Source organism: Pristis pectinata, chromosome 21 (assembly GCF_009764475.1).
Source record: "Pristis pectinata isolate sPriPec2 chromosome 21, sPriPec2.1.pri, whole genome shotgun sequence".
Classification (NCBI taxonomy): domain Eukaryota; kingdom Metazoa; phylum Chordata; class Chondrichthyes; order Rhinopristiformes; family Pristidae; genus Pristis; species Pristis pectinata.
In genome coordinates, this window is record NC_067425.1 from 36,309,636 (window position 1) to 36,326,648 (window position 17,013).

Consider the following 17,013-nt stretch of genomic DNA (forward strand, 5'->3'; position numbering starts at 1 on the left):
AGCGTTTTGGCGACAGGTGAGTTTTGAAAGCTTCTACAGTGAAAGACTAGATTCTTCCTTTTTTTAAATCTGCATTTTGTTTCAGAGCTACATATTTCTTTGAAACAAAATAACAGAGCTAATGAATGTTGATCACATTGGTTTATTGTAGTCACGTATACTGAGATACAGTAGAAAAAATTCTTGATTGCCTGTCATTCAGACGGGTCATTTCTTACATAAGTGCATCGACGTAGTCAAAAGAAAGCAGAATGTAGAATACAGAAGATAGTGTAGCAACCACAGAGAAAGTGCAGTGTAGGTAAACAAATAAAGTGCAAGGGCCACGACAAGGTTGATTGGGAGATCAAGAGTTCACGTTTAGCATATGAGAGGTCTGTTCAACGGTCTGATAACATGGGATAGAAGGTGTCCTTGAGGCTGGTGGTGGTATATGCTTCCAAACTTTTAGATCTACCCAATGGGAGAGGGGAGAAGAGAGAGTGACCAAGGTGGGAGGGGTCTTTAATTATGTTGGCAGCTCCTTTTTGCTGACACTGAGGGAGACGTTGTTGTCGTAACACCATGCCACTAGACCATCTCCTTCCTGTACTCTGATATCTGTTACTTCAGAAGGAATAATGTCCGTACATGTCAGATGTTGCTGTTCCTCTATTGCTTTTTCAGCCATCTACCAATCTGCATTATAGGAGAGCCATCTTCAAATCAAATTCATATCAATAACTTTTTTTTACAATCCATTTGGAAGAAAATAGAATGTTTTTGTTTGGTCAGCATGCAATGGATCAGTATTAGTACTGCTGCCTCACAGCTCCAGAGACCTGACTTCAGTCCTGACCTCCAGTGCTGTCTGTGTGAATTCTTCTTCTGGTGGGTTTCCCCTGGGTGCTCCAGTTTCCTCCCACCTCCCAAAGATGTGTGGATTGGTAGGTTAATTGACCCTAGTGTGTAGGAGTAGATGGGAACATGAGGGAGAATAGGTGACAGGAAAATAAGTGGGTGAATGAGATTGATGGGAATGCTCTGTGAGCTGGTATTAACTCACTGGGCTGAATGGCTTCCTGTGGCATCAGGAAATGCGAGAGAAAAGTACAATTTGTTGATGGATAATAGGAGTATTTTCTAACCTGAACTGCAGAGACACATTGAAAGTCCATGCAGTAGCCTTGAGGCTCTCGTGCACCCAAATTGTTGTGCACTTCCCATCAAATGCCCAAACGTCTACAGATTTTGTTTTATTCATTCAAGGGATGTGGGCTTCACGGGTGGAACCAGCATCTAGTTGCCCATCTCTAATTTCCCTTGAGAAAGTGGTAGTGAGCTGCCTTCTTGAACCGCTGAAGTCTTTGAGGTGTGGGTGTGCCCACAATGCTGTTGGGAAGGGAGTTCCAGGATTTTGATCCAGTCACAGTGAAGGAACGGTGATATATTTCCAAGTCAGGATGGGTGTGGCTTGGAGGACAACTTCCAAGTGTGGTGTTCCTGTGCATTTGCTGCCCTTGTCCTTCTAGTTGGTAGAGATTATGGGTTTGGAAGGTGCCTTTTAAGGAGTCTTGGTGAGTTGCTGAAGTGCATCCTGTAGATGGTACACACTGCTGCTGTGTATTGGTGATGGAGCAAGTGAATGGTTATGGATCATGCAGGCTGCTATGTCCTGTGTAGTGTCGAGCTTCTTGAGTGTTGTTGAAGCTGTGAGTAGGGAGTGTACCATCACACTCCTGACTTGAGCCTTGTAGATGGTGGACAGGCTTTGGGGAGTTAGGATTACTAGCCTCTGACCTGTTCTTGTAGCCACATTATGTGTATTGCTATGCTAGTTCAGTTTCTGGTCAGTGGTAACTCCCAGGATATGGATAGCAAGGGATTCTGTGATGGTAACGCCATCGAATGTCGGTGGGTGATAGCTGGATTTTCACTTGTTGGATATCATCATTGCCCGGCACTTGTGTGGTATGAATGTTACTTGCCATCTATCAGCCCAAGCCTGGATATTGTCAGGTCTTGCTGCATTTGGATGTAGACTGCTTCATTATCTGAGGAGCTGCTCTCCAGGGGTCAGGACTGAGGCCGGGATTGGGAGTTGGCATTGTGGTGGAAAAAGGAAGGGGTGGCAGGTCACTGTATGTCTAATTGGAGACTGTGCTGCAGTCCTTCTAGTGAAAGTGCTCCCACAGTGTTGTTGTGGAGGGAGTTCCAGGATTTTGACCCATTGACAATAGGGTCGTACAGTTATACAGCACCTTTGGCCCAACTCGTCCATTCCGACCACGATGCCCACCTGAGTCAGTCCCATTTGCCTGCGTTTGCTCCATATCCCTCTGAACGTTTTCTATCCACGTTCCTGTCTAACTGCCTTTTTAAATGTTGTGATTGTTCCTGCTTCTACCCTTCCTCTGGCAGCCCGTTCCACGTACCCACCACCCTCTGTGTGGAAAAAGTTGTCCCTCTCATCTTAAACCTATGCCCTCTAGTTTCAGACTCCCCTACCCTGGGAAAAAGACTACATTTATTACCTCAATTAGACTAATTACATCAATATCAGGGCTACAGAAGCTGCAAATTTTGACTGCTCAAAGTCTTTCTGCCATGCACAAGGCACAAGTCAAAAGCATGACAGAATACTCCCCACCTGCCTTGATGAGGTCAGTTCCAACAATGCTCTAGAAACTTGACACCATCCAGGACGTAGCACCCTGCTTGACTGAGTCTCCACCCGTCACTGTAAACACTAGTTCCCTCCAGCCCAGGGGCACATTGGCTGCAGAGTGTACCTTGCGCAAAACGCACTGCAGTTACATGCCCAGGCTTCTCTGACAGCAGCTCCCAAACCATGATCTTCACCGCCAGGAAGCAGAAGGGCAGCAGGCTCATGGGAGCGCCGCCACCTACAGGTTCCCCTCCAACACACACCCTCCTGACTTGGAAATGTATTCCCAGTCTCTTATTGTCAATAAGTCAAAATCCTGGAACTCCTTCCCCAACAACGCTGTTGGAGTACCTTTACCTGAAGGACTGCAGTGGTTCAATAAGGTGCGTCATCACCACCTCAAACGGATGGCCAGTAAATCAGGGTTGTTTGGGGGTAACTTGGGGGTAAAAAGAGCACTATGACTATCTTTTGTTCCCTGATTTAATGATCTTCCTGTCACTGCATGGTTAGAAGTGGGATGTTCATTAATGACCCACTGTTCATTTCCATTGCCAGCCACAGAAGATGAAGCCGTCCATTCCTTTATGCAGTGAGACCCAGTCAATGTTCTTGCATGGACTTAATGGTGGCAGATGAGTTGTGCATCTCAGAAGTGCCAGGCAATAATCACCTCCAACAACAGAGGCAAATCTTTATGTCAAGGACAGTTAGAAAAAGCAATAAATGCTGCCCTGCCTGTGAATAAATCAATAACAATGAATTTTCGGGTTGACAGCAGCCATAAGGAATTAGGTAGCTTGTGATTGTAAGTGTTAACTCTGCCAACCTGGAGCAAATACTCACAGCTGTAATCCTAACACACAAGCTGGGCACTTGCTGTAGGGAGGATGAAGTAACCACTGGGATGTATGTACACCAGGGGGCTATCCCAGCTAAGATGCTGCAGGGGTGCACAGGAAGGGAATGGGGTCCAATGCTGGTTTTGGGAAAGCACAATTAAAATTTTACATTAATGATATATTTTGTGATTTAACTGTAAAGTTAATAACTTATGTACGCTACTAATGATCCTTGTGAATAATCAGGCTGTGTTACAATCATTTTTAGCCATCAGGCCCTGGCTCTGGAATTAAAGATAAGCTAGAGTACCCCGTGGTGCAGGTGAGCTGGACTGACGCCACAGTGTATTGCCAGTGGAAGGGGATGCGATTACCCACTGAGGAAGAGTGGGAATTCGCTGCTCGGGGAGGCCTGGAAGGTATGATCACACAGTGCTGACACTGGTGTCTTTTGGGGTTTTAGTTTTCAACTGAATGTTCATTTGATCAGAAACTTTAAGTAGTTGATGATGATGTAATCAAAAAGGAATCTGAAATAAACAGAGACTGCTGGACGTACTCAGCAGTTCCAGCAGCATCTTTGGGGAGGAAAGAAGAGCTAAGGTTTCAAATCAAAGACCTTCCATTGGAACTGGGTTGTAAGGTGCTGACATGGGGGGTGGGGCGGAGAACAAGAACGAAGCTTTATGATGGGGTGGAGGAATGCAGAAATGAAACTATGATGGGGCCTGGTGAAAGAGGATGCCGAATAGATTATAGAATACAAGAAGATGGACCTGGAGGAGGTGTGAAAAGAAGACATAAATATGTGAAATAAAAACAGAAAATGCTGAAGGACTCAGCAGGTCGGGCAGTATCTGTGGAGAGAGAAACCGAACTAACGTTTCAGGCTGATGAAAAATTTTCAGAACGATGAATGGATATGTTACCACCAATGGCAGGATTTTGCTTTAAGTAAATGTGTCAAATTGCCAGTAGGAAAGAAACTTTAAAATAAAGTGTAAACGTTGGAAGGGTGAGGCACCAAAGCTTGAACGCTGATTATCAGAAACTGCCGAACTTGTTGAGATGAGGAGACTGTGATATGCCGGGTCAGAAGATGAGCTGTTGATCCCGAGCTTGCATTGACCTTTGTCCTCTTACACTCTTCCAACAAAGGTCGAGAGGTCAGTGGAGCAGAGAACTAAAGCTGAAACTCGGGTCATGCTTGTGGCCTGAACAGAGATGTTCTGCAAAGTGGTTACACAGTCTGATGTCGGCTTTCCCGATGCAGGAGAGGCTGCACTGTGTGCACCAGATGGTGTTTACTAATGTTGCATTGTTTCTTTTCAATTGGGAATACATATAATGGTATTAATATTTCAGATCTGAGAATCATAGAATTGTACAGCATCGAAAGATCTACTTGTCCCTGAGCTGGCCCTTTGAAAGCATTTTCTTATTACAATACAGAAAGAGGCCGTTTGGCCCATCAAGTCAATGCCAGCTGCCATCAGTCCCATTCCTCTTCCTCATCTCCCCGCAGTTCTCCCTCATGTTGCCATCAACTCCCCTTTGATGCCTTTACCATTTAGCCACATTAAGGGGCAATCTAAAGCAACCAGTTAACTACCAGCTCTTGGGTTGTGGGAAGAAACCAGAGCACCGGAGAAAAGCCAAGTGGTCGTAGGGAGAATGTGTAAGTGGACAGCACTGGGGATCAGGATGGAATGCAGGTTGTTGGAACTGTGTGGCAGTAGCAGCATCTGCTGCATCGTGCTGCTGCCTGTTTGACCCACTCCCCTCCTTTTCCAAACCTCTATAAAGCTTCCTTTTGGAAATTACTATTGACTCTGCTTCCACTGCCCTTCAGGCAGTCCCAACCGGGGCATGACGTTCTGCTGCACAACATGCCTGTCGTGATGCCCGACCCAGCCCGCGGTCACTACCCATTAGCTTAGATCTGTGTCTCTGGTTGCTGACCTGTGCCGGTTTCCATCTGTTTCTCCTCACCTGTGCAGTCGAATGCATTTGTAGTTTGTCACCTCTGTTTAGATTGCCTCTTGCCCTCTCTCTTATAGGAAGAACAATCCCAGCTTCCCCAGTCTTTCCACAAACCTAAAGCCCCTCACTTGTGGTACCGACCCAGGAAATTTCTTCCCTTTAAGTCTAAATGTCTGTCCTAAATCACTGGCAAGAACGAGACATGGTACTCGAGTTGGGTCTATCCCTGAGACTGAATAAGGCTCAGCATTATTTCCTTGCTGTCAACACAAGGAACTGCAGCTGCTGGAGTCTGGAGCAAAAAACAAGCTACTGGGTCAGGCATCATCTTTGGAGGCAGAGGGATGGCTGATGTTTCAGTTCAGGTCGTGCATCAGGGCGGAGAGGGGAGACCGCCAGTAGAAACAGTGAGAGGGAGGGCTGAGGCAGGGGCTGGAGGGTGATAGGTGGAACTTGGAGAGGAGGGGGATGACGGACAGATGCAGCTGGTTGGGGTGGGTGGGTCTGGAGTTGGGAGATGGCGGCTGATGGGTGATAGGTAGAAACGAGAGTAAAAAGGGGGCAGATGAAGCCAGGTGGGGAGAGGGGAGGGTGGAGGTGGGGACAGAGGCTGCAGGATGGTAAGTGGAGACACACGAGGGTGCAGATGTTGGCATCTAATAAGTAAGGAAGGTGAAGTGGAACCAGATAAAGGATGGATGAGTGGCAGGATGGAACCAGGTGGGGGAGGGAATGAAACTGGCTAACGGGCTGGAGGGCTTTGGAAACAGTGGGAGTGAGAGAACCTGGGTAGGTCAGAGAGAGAGAGAGAATTGGAATTGGAAAATTCAATGTTCGTACCGTTGGGTTGTAGACGACCCAGGTGGAAGATGAGGTGTTGCTCCTGTAGTTTGTGTTTGGCCTTGCCCTGGCGGTGGAGGAGGCCGAGGACGGACAGGTACGCGAGGGAATGCGGAGGAGAATTAAAATGGCAGGCAACCAGGATCTCCAGAAGGCCACGGCGGACGGAGCACGGGTGGTCAGCAAATCAGTCGCCTAGTCTGGGCTTGGTTTCACCGATGTGGAGGAGGCTGTATCGGGAGAACTCAATGCAGTGGACGAGGTTGGAGGAGGAGAATGTGAATCTTTGCCTGATGCAGAAGGGCTGTTTAGGGCCCTGAATGATGGTGAGGGAGGAGGTGAAGGGAGAGGTGTCACGCCTCCTGCAGTTGCTGGGGAAAGTGTCGGGGATACTGAGGGCTGCGTGGGGAAGGATGAGTGATCCAGAAAGTCCTGAAGAAGGCAGTCCCTGTGGAGAGCAGAAATGGGAACAGGGGAAGGTGTGACTGGTGGTGGGATCACGCTACAGCTGGTGGAAATGGCGAAGGATGATGTGCTGGATGCGGAGGCCAGTAGAGTGACAGGTGAGGACCGGGGAACTCTTATCTCGGTTCTGCCGGCTGGGGAGAGGTGGGGGGTAAGAGCAGAAGTGCAGGAAGTGTGAGCAAGTGTTCCATCAACCACAGTAGAGGGAAACCTTTCCTCAACTACACTGCCTCCTACCCAATCTCTCGTCAGGACACCATCCCTTTCTCGCAGTTTCTCCACCTTTGCCCCATCTGCTCTCAACATGAGGCTTTCTGCTCCAGGACATCTGAAGTGTCCTTCTTTTCTGGAAATATGGCTCCCCACCCCCCCTCACAGTGGTTGATAGAGCCCTCTCCTCCATTTCCCCCCCTCCCTCTCTCTATCCCTCCCACGATCTTCCCCTTTTCCCCCCTCCATTTAACCAGCAGGAACCCATATTACAAATTGAATCTGTGGTGTTTGTTGCTTGGGTCCCTTTAGGGGCTGGAGCTTGAGGTTGGCAGTTGCAGCTTTGGATTTCTTCAGTAACGTACTTGCATTGTTGCAGGTTAATCACACTGATAGATTGTGATCCTCCAGCGTTTGAAGCCTGTAGTACTGTTTAACACTGATAGGAATGTGTGAATTTCTATGCCATGCACCTTGCTCGATAATTTAAAAAACTATATCTCTTCCATCTCTGCTTTCAGGTAGAGTATATCCGTGGGGAAACAAGTTTCAGCCTAATCGCACAAACCTTTGGCAGGTAATGTATTCTGAGTGATTTCAACTGTAGTCAAAACATATCGAAAGTCTGTGTTACCCAGAGTATTGAGCATAGATTCCTGACTTGGTAGAAGCATTAGAGGGATGTTGAGGAATCTTTTATTTCCACTCAAGGAGTAGATGAGGTTCTGGACTTCAACGTCGTTAGGGGTTGTTGAGGTGTAAACTCTGACCATGTTTATTAGATCCCTGGGTGAGTACTTGAACAACCTAAACCTGCAGGGCTCTGGAACAAGAACTGGTAAATGGGATTAACCAAGATCGTCTATTTCTGGCCTTGGGAAATGATGCACCGAGTGGTGTTCTGGAAATTTCTCTAATTCCCTGACATTCCAACTTTTTGCCCTCTTTATCTCTATTTGTAACCTTTTGCATCTTTCCCATAGCTCACTTTATCACCCAGCTTTGTATCATCAGCAAACTTGAATGTAATATCCATGGTCCCTGCAGCTGATTTAAGCTGTAAACACGAGTCTTGTAGCACCTCACCTAGAACAGCTTTCCCATCTGAAAATGACCCACTTTTTCCCAGTTCTCCACCTTTAACCAGTCTGCTCTCAGTGCTGGTGAGTTATCCCCACCCAAAGACCTTGTGTGTCAGGCTTTTGTGCAGCACCTTATTGAATGCCTTTATCTACCCTGCAAGTTCCATCCTCAAAAACAATTTTCATAAAACTATGTAGTTATGTCGTAATTTTCTAAGTAATCTGTTACTGCTTCCTTAATAACTGATTCCAACAGTTTCCTGACTAACTTTCCAGGCTAACTGGTGTGTGTTCATGGCAAAAGCAGCAGGCAGATAATCTGAATGGTGGTAACTGAGAAAGGCAGAGGTGCAGCAAGACTTGGGTGTCCTTCGGCACCACCCACTGAAAGTAAACTTAGCTTGCAGGTGCAGCACGCAGTTGAGAGGGCAAATGGGATGTTGGTCTTCATAGCAAGAGGATTTAAATATAGGAGCCTGAATGTCTTGCTGCAGTTGTACAGGGCCCTGGTGAGTGTAATATGCATTTTTGGTTTCCTTACCTGAGGAAGGATGTTCTCTCGCTGGGGAGCGAGTCCAGCTCAGGTTCACCAGACGTCATTCCTGGGATGGCAGGACTGATGTATGAAGAGAGATTGGGGCAATATTCACAAGAGGGCATCTCATAGAAACGTGCAACATTTCCAATGGGACTGGCAGAAAGAATGCTTCTAATGGCTGGGGAGTCCACGACCTGGGGTCACGGTCAGGATAAAGACTGAGATAAGAAATTTCATCTTCTGGAGAGATGGGAACCTGCGAAATTCTCCACCTCAGAGGGCAGTTGAAGCCAAACTAATAAATAAAGGAGTTAGTTATTGGTGTTAGGGTGTGGGATCGAGGGATTAGTTATTGGTGTTAGGGTGTGGGATCGAGGGATTAGTTATTGGTGTTAGGGTGTGGGATCGAGGGATTAGTTATTGGTGTTAGGGTGTGGGATCGAGGGATTAGTTATTGGTGTTAGGGTGTGGGATCGAGGGATTAGTTATTGGTGTTAGGGTGTGGGATCGAGGGATTAGTTATTGGTGTTAGGGTGTGGGATCGAGGGATTAGTTATTGGTGTTAGGGTGTGGGATCGAGGGATTAGTTATTGGTGTTAGGGTGTGGGATCGAGGGATTAGTTATGGGTGTTAGGGTGAGGGATCGAGGGATTAGTTATTGGTGTTAGGGTGTGGGATCGAGGGATTAGTTATTGGTGTTAGGGTGTGGGATCGAGGGATTAGTTATTGGTGTTAGGGTGTGGGATCGAGGGATTAGTTATTGGTGTTAGGGTGTGGGATCGAGGGATATGCAGAGAAAGCAGGAACAGGAGACTGAATTTGGATGATCAGACATTACCACATTAAATGGCAGAGCAGGCTCAAAGGGCCAAATGGCCCACTCCTGTCCTGATTACTGTTTCTATCCATGCTGTTCCCTACCTCTCTGTCCTACCTTGATCGGATTACATTTACCACCTTTTAGCCTATATAGACCCTTACGGAATCTAGGAAGATTACTAGTAATGGATGCACTTTCTCTGTGGAAATCTATTGTAGAACACTAATAGATTGTTCATCGGTTTGTAGCAAATTTTTTGACTCCAAATCCCATTAAGTTCTCCAGCACAGGTTCCTCCCAGGTTATGGCAGGCTTCCATTCCTGTGAACATTTCATAACCCGGACAGTTCACAAGTTGGAAATGCGACTATGAAGGAGTTCCCACGCGGCAGAAGATGCCTACAGCTAGCAAATCCATCCCACCGGTCTCCCAAACGCTCGTTTGTATGTACGGGCTGTACATAAGTCAGGTGTTTGTGTTGGGCAGGACCCATACTTCCTTACTCCTGTTAGATCTCTGATAGTCCCTTTGCTTTTGGTTTTTCCATCTTCAGTTGTGAAACCAGTCACTAAGTATTTGAGTTGCATCTTTGCCGTTTCCTTCCTCCACTCTCAGCCTTTAAAGGTCCAGTGCTTTTTTTTTCTGCTCCTTTTCCCTTTAATAACTGTCAAAGGTCTTACAATCTATAAATATTTTCTTTATTCTTTTCCTTTCTGTCAAATTTTGGTCATCTTTTGCTGAACTTTGCTGATTTTGAAAACTTTCCAAGATTGCAAGCTTAACTATTCATGGCAACATTATAAGATTCTTGTTTAAATTTAACGTGTCTTTAGTTAGCTGTGGACTTTTTATTTCTCTGCAGAAAAATCTATTTATCGCTGTCTCTTAATCTGACTTTCCAATTTATCTTAGCCAGCTCTCCCCTCATAACGATTGTTTTTATCTCTAGTTTTGGATTTAATAATATCATACGTGAACTCAATGTAAAATCTTATTATATGAGTTAGCCTAGCAATCTCTTACTATGAGGTTGCTGATTAATCATTGCACACATCAGGTTCTAACTTAGCACGAGACAATATCCTGGTTGGTGCCAAGGTTTTATTCCAGGAAAATGTCCCATTCAGACTATGAATGGGCAAAGTCTCTTTAATTTTAGCTTCTGATTGATACAGGTGATCAGCCGTCATTGTATTGAGTGGCAGAGCAGTCTCTAAATGCCAAGTGGCCTATTCCTGTTCCTATTTTTTACATTTCTTATCATTTTCCCATCATCTTCAAAGAAAACTTGCTGTGAAGATCAAGAGTTGGGCTGGGTGCTAACGTGGGTGAATTCTGCTATGACATGGTCTTCCTGTCTGGCTGGCTGGCACTCATCAAATATGTGGGTGTCCAATTAAGTTCCACAACATGTGCTCCCACTGGATCAGGAAATGCCACCAACCCGTCAGCTCCCACCGCTGGCCATTACTGCCCTTCCCACGCTCGCTGTGATGAAGCTCTGTACAGAGAGATTGTTTACATGAACAACAGCTCAGATCTCCTTACAGCAGTTTAAAGAACCTTTCAGTTCATCACCTGATCTCCCTGCGTCCTTTGTGGGCAGCAGCCTGGAAGAAAGTGAAGGATAATATAACATAAGCATTTCTGACCCAAATATAAAGCCACCTGGTTCTGACTTCCTGCAGAAGAGCTGGAAGGCTCTAGTCGAAACCAGGCCTGGCCACAGCCGTCACATTTCATCAACACATCAATGTCACCCTGCAGCCTAAGACCACCCTCCACACTGTCAGCAACTCCACCGATCTTCGTGTCATCTGCGAACTTACTGCTCGTGCGTCCCACACCCGCATCCGAATCATTCGGGTATAGTACAAACAGCAAGGGTCCCAGCACCGATCCCTGTGGAACACCACTGGTCACAGGCATCCAGTCACACAAACAGCCCTCTACCATCACCCTCTGTCTCCTATCGCCAAGCCCATTTTGGATCCAATTTGCCAATTAGCTGTAGATCCCATGGGCCCTGACCTTTTGAACTGGTCTGCAATGCAGGAGGCCTTACTGAGGTCCATGTAAGTCACATTTACTGCTCTGCCTTCAATACACTGGTATTTGCTCAAAAAATTCAGTCAGATTGGTCAGACATGCTGGCTGTCTCTGATCAGTCCCTGCCTTCCCAAGTGACCATTTCTCCTGCCCCTCAAAGATTGTTCCAACAACTTCCCTAGTACTGATATTGAGCTCACAGGTCTGCAGTTGACAGGCTTTTCCCTGCTGCCCTTCCTGAAATGGTAGACCACATCTGCCCTCCTCCAGTCATCTGGTATCTAACATGGTGTTGTGAGAAAAGGTTCTTTCGGATCTCAAAGGCAGAGGACTCCGGACACGGTCTATGGATTTTGAAAAAGGATTTATCCACAAAGACAAATGCGGGAACAGAAAGAACGGGAAGGGATGCACACTCACACACGCACACAGGGGATCGCGGAACATGAGGGTAGTCGCAACAGGGGTGAAGTACACACACACACACAGTGAACTAGTTACAAACGATCAGGGAAAATGCAATATGGTGCCTGAACCCCCTGACTCTGGACAAGCATTGGCTCTTTGGTCCCAGGAATCCTTAACTAATTACCCTGAAGTAGTGCACAGTTTACCTCCACATCCCTCAGGGACGAACAAAGAGAGAACCAGGCACATGCGGCACTCTTTATAGTGCTGGAGAGCTGGGGGTGGTCCAGCCCAGGTAATTTAAAAGGGCCAATGGCTCGGTGCCAGCAAGGACAAAGGTGCTTAAACGAGCCAGTTGTTCAGGTGTGCACAGAGGGGCAGGGGTGGAGCCAAACATAAATTGACAGTAGTGTCACTTCCAACCCAATGAGCAATGCTGTCATCCGACCAGAGGGGTCAGTGTTGTCACTGTCACATGACAGACATGCCCTTTCACACTACATTCCACCCCTCGGAAGTTACAGCAGGTTGCAGTACGTTACGTGGAGATAACTTTCTAAATCTACAATTATATGTCAGTATATACAGTACTAGTGAAGGACAGACGTGCTTTTAATAATCGACAAAGCACAGCACAAGATACAGATAGCTATTACAGTTAGAACGAGGGTGGTGGCCCAGTGTACGACAGTCGCCCACCATCCCCCCGGAGACCCAGACGGCCACCAGCTTCCCCATGAGCTGTCGTGCTGGAGGAGCTGGTCCCTCGCTTTTTGAATTTTGGCCACCGAATCCCTAATGTGAGCAGCCAGGTTGGTGATGTTGCCGGACTCATCAGGGATAAAGGTACAGCACTCCTTACCAATCATTGCACAGGTGCCACCATCCACAGCGAGTAGGTAGTCCAGGGCCATCCAATTCTGCACGGCTACCAACCTGACGGCAGCCAGCTCGCTGCCGTCCTCATCAGGGCATCCTTGGTATGCCGCTGAGCCACAGCAACCTCTTCCTTTGTTCCCTATCTAGACCTGTCTTTGCTTTTACTACCTTTGAATGTTCATATGTATAAAAATGACTTTATAGTTTTGTGTAGCACATTTATGTTTTCCAATCTTCTTTCTGGATATGTTTACTACAGGGAAAATTTCCAGATCAGGACACAGCAGAGGATGGTTATCATGGTGTATCTCCAGTAAATGCATTTCCACCACAGAATCACTATGGTGAGGTGTTACTCACTCTCTCTGCCTGTTGTGCTTCTCCAATGTCTTTACAATCCTCCACAAAATGGATGTTTCCACTGAATCTATACTCATCAACGTTGCATTGTCCTATCCCTTCCTCTATTTTCTTGTCCCTGATCTACCCCAATCACTCCTCAAATGTAAATTCTTTTTAAATTAACTGTGCTGATGTTGTGGTAAATGCATTTATTTCTTAGTTTAAATATTCGTAGAAATGAAGCATTATTTTACCTGTATGAACTTCACCTGTCCCTGGGTGTGTACTGAGTTTGAAAGTGATGCATAATTTGGACCTTTGTGCTCTGTGCTCAGGCCTCTATGACCTGGTGGGGAACGTGTGGGAATGGACTGACTCGGAATACCTCCCAGCAGGCCAACCGGTAAAGGTCGGATCTCAGAAGATGTACGTTCTGCGTGGGTCCTCGTGGATCGACAGTGTAGATGGACTAGTTAATCATAAAGCACGCGTCACCAGCAGGTAAAACTCGACCGCCATAAAAATACTGCTCTGACGTTGATTATTTTCTCGGTCTCTTGCGCTGCCCTGCCAGTTTCTCAAAGGTGCTGAGTACCTGTGGAATTCCATGAACACCGGAACTTGATCGTTTCACTGTGTGATCAACGTCAGGTGATTTTGATGGTCTCTTGAGCTGTTCCAGTACTCAGATACTCCCAGGTTCACTTGTTTTTATTTCTTGAAATAATCGTAACCTTAAAAGTGCTTCTGGCTGACGTGAAGTGAATCAACTTTGACGAGGCCAAACTTTGACCCTTGGTGAAATGCAGGGCTGATTTTTGTGAGTGGCTCAGCACGTGTTACATATTCCTGTCCTTGTTTAATTCATTTGTGGGGGTTGTTACCCTTCAGGAGGAGGTGGTGGACTGCCGTTTGGATCTTATGAGGGTGTTCCTATAACAGAGCTGGGAGGACCGTTCCAGCACGTTGACCGTTGCTGGTGACGGGGGGCGGGATTAGGATACGGGCAGGACTTACAAGGGAGGTATTCCCATGTGCTGGGTGCCTTTGTTCTTAAAGGCTGCGGAAGTCATGGGTTTGAACCCTGTTGTCAGGGAAGTCTCGGTGCATAAAGCAGCCACACTGTGCTGGTGATGAACAGATGAATGTTTAAGTAGCATTCTTCTGCACTTATTTGAAATATACTTTTCGGAGAGGACAGATGCTGTGGTTTAATTCATCTTGTACAGAAGGTCGAATTTTGGGCAGTGTAATTCACTGGGAGCGTCAGCCGGCATTGGGTATCGAATCTCTGGTGTGGGTGTGATCTGCAGTCTCTCCGATACAGAGGCCAAGGTGCAGTCCCAGCTGAGGCTGATGGTCACTGCATAGCCTCTGGAGGGCTTTCTGCCTTAAAAGCAGTCCGCCTTTAAGTAGTGGCACATCTCCTCAGTACCATGGTCGTCATGAGATGGGTGACCAGTCTGCACAAATCATTTTATGAAGTGGCAGCTCAGCAGATGATTGTACTCTGCAATTCTGTGGACTTGTGTTAAACAGTAAGCTGATAGCAGCAAACTTTGTTTTGTTTCTAGAATGGGAAACACTGGGGACTCGGCTTCCGATAACCTTGGCTTCCGATGTGCTAAAAGCCTGGCTCCATCTCGTCACAAACAAAAAGGAAAAAATAAAACTGAACTCTGACAATGGGAAAAGTGCAAAAGTAACATTGAAGAATCTGGTGCAGTGTCAGAGGGCCAACTATGTGCCTTTGTATGTTTACTACAATCTTACCGAGACTGAAAGTGACCGTTGAAGATGAGAAATTGTTAAATGATAATGCGATTCTTTTGTAAGTGATAAAAATTTTGATATTTGTAAGAAAACAATGGTAAGGAGAAATTAAATTTTACCTTGCAATAACCTGAAGAATTGTTGTAGTTCAGAAGTTTATTGTAACAAATTTGTATGCATTCTTGGCTGTAAACTGAATCCCCTGTTCGAGAGGACACATACAAACTATACAGTGAACAGCTCACATTACATAGCATCATAGAGCTCTAAAGCACAGAAATGGACCCTTCTGGCCCCCTTGTCTATACCAAGCATGATGTCCATCTACACTAGTCCCATTTGCCCACATTAGCTCCAAGTCACCATGGATCCCATGCATCTTAACCTTCTGGATGAGCCTTCCATGTGGGACCTTGTTGAATGCCTGACTAAAGTCCATGGAGACAACATCCACAGCTCTACTCCATCACCTCCTTGAAAAATTAAACAAGTCAGTAAGACATGACTTGTCCCTAATTAGGCCATGGTTTTCCAAATGCTCATAAATGCTATTCTGAAGAATCCTCTCCAGTATCTTCCCTACCACCAACATAAGACTCACCAGTCTATGATTTCCAGAATTATCCCCATTTCCCTTCTTGAACAAAGGATTAGATACTCGCCAGTCCTCTGGGATCTCGGCTGGAGAACGTGGCAAATGGTGGAGCATGCCCTTCATCGTTTTAAAAACTACCGAGTCCCGGACCCCACCGCCTCATCTTCACCATGGACATTCAGTACCTGTACACCTCCATACCCCATTAAGAAGGCCTGTTTCTTTTTAGAACATGGCTCCAAACAGTTCCCCTCTGCTAACTCCCCTCTGTCTGGCAGAACCTGAGCTTACTCCGAACAACTGATTCCTCTCACTTTCTACAAATCAATAGCGCAGCCACGGGCACCTTTTCGCTGGCTTCCCAGAGCAGTCCAGGTTCCAAACCCACTCTGGTACCACTCCCCAACTCTCTCTGCTACATCGATAACTGCATTGGTGCTGCTGCCAGCACCCCTGCAGAACTCGTCAATTTTATCAACTTCACTGCTCTATCTTGATGTCTCTTCCCTTTGTGGATCGCTCTGTCTCCACATCAGGAGACAAACTAGCCACTGTTATTTACTACAACCCATCGACTCCCACACTACCTGGACTACACCTCCTCCCACCTTGGTCACTGGTATAGACGCCATCCCTTTCTCCCAGTTTCTCCGTCTCTGCCATATCTGTTCTCAAGATGAGGTTTTTCAGATCTTTGCAACATGTTTCCACCACCAGCCACATCTTCCCTGCCCCCCCCCCCTTCTGCTTTCCACAGGGACCACTCTCTCCGTGACTCCCTGGTCCACCCATCCCTCCCCATCCTCAGGTACTTCACCCTGTAACCGCAGGAGGTGCAACACCTCCTCCCTCACCACCATCCAGGGACCTGCAGAGGTTCACATACACCTCCTCCGACTTCTGTCCGTTGCATCTGGTGCCCCTCAGCAAGACCAATCACAGACGAGGCGAATGCTTTGCCAAGCACCTGCACTCTGTCCATAATGGCCGTCTGGAGCTCACAGTTACAAGCCATTTCAACTCCCGTCTCCAGTCCCACACTGACCTATCTGTTCTCGGCTCCTCTATTGCCAGGGTGAGGCCAAATGCAGACAGGAGGAACAGCACCTCATGTTCCGCCTGGGTTATCTCCAACCCGGCGGCACGAACGGTGAACTCTCCAATTTCAGGTAACCCACACCCTGTGTTCCTTTCCCTCTCCTGACCCACCCAGATCTGCTCACTCTCTCACACACACACACACACACTCTCTCTCTCACACACACACACACTCACACACACACACACACTCACACACACACACACACTCACACACTCTCACACCCACTCACACACACACACACACACACACTCTCACACACACACACACACACTCACACACACACACTCACACACCCTTTCCAAACCACCAGCCCCGTTACGTATTTCTTTCCCATCACCCACCTCGTTGCAGCTGCCCACCGTCCCTCCCTTATCTGGTTCCACTCACCACCTTCCCCTCCTTTCAGATCCCACCATCTGCAGCCCTTTGTTGCCTCC

At 46.9% G+C, this 17,013-nt stretch overlaps 1 protein-coding gene across 1 annotated transcript in view; it reads left to right on the forward strand.

The window, feature by feature from the left end:
* LOC127581514 (inactive C-alpha-formylglycine-generating enzyme 2-like) overlaps nucleotides 1-15,011 on the forward strand; it is an 83,536-nt gene extending 68,525 nt beyond the window's left edge. The window contains exons 2-7 of the mRNA XM_052035973.1: nucleotides 3-16; nucleotides 3,758-3,908; nucleotides 7,509-7,564; nucleotides 13,024-13,108; nucleotides 13,442-13,607; nucleotides 14,681-15,011. Coding sequence (XP_051891933.1) covers nucleotides 3-16; nucleotides 3,758-3,908; nucleotides 7,509-7,564; nucleotides 13,024-13,108; nucleotides 13,442-13,607; nucleotides 14,681-14,789 — 581 coding nt within the window. The 3' untranslated portion in view covers nucleotides 14,790-15,011. The remainder of the gene's footprint in view (nucleotides 1-2; nucleotides 17-3,757; nucleotides 3,909-7,508; nucleotides 7,565-13,023; nucleotides 13,109-13,441; nucleotides 13,608-14,680) is intronic.
* Nucleotides 15,012-17,013: the final 2,002 nt, after the last annotated feature.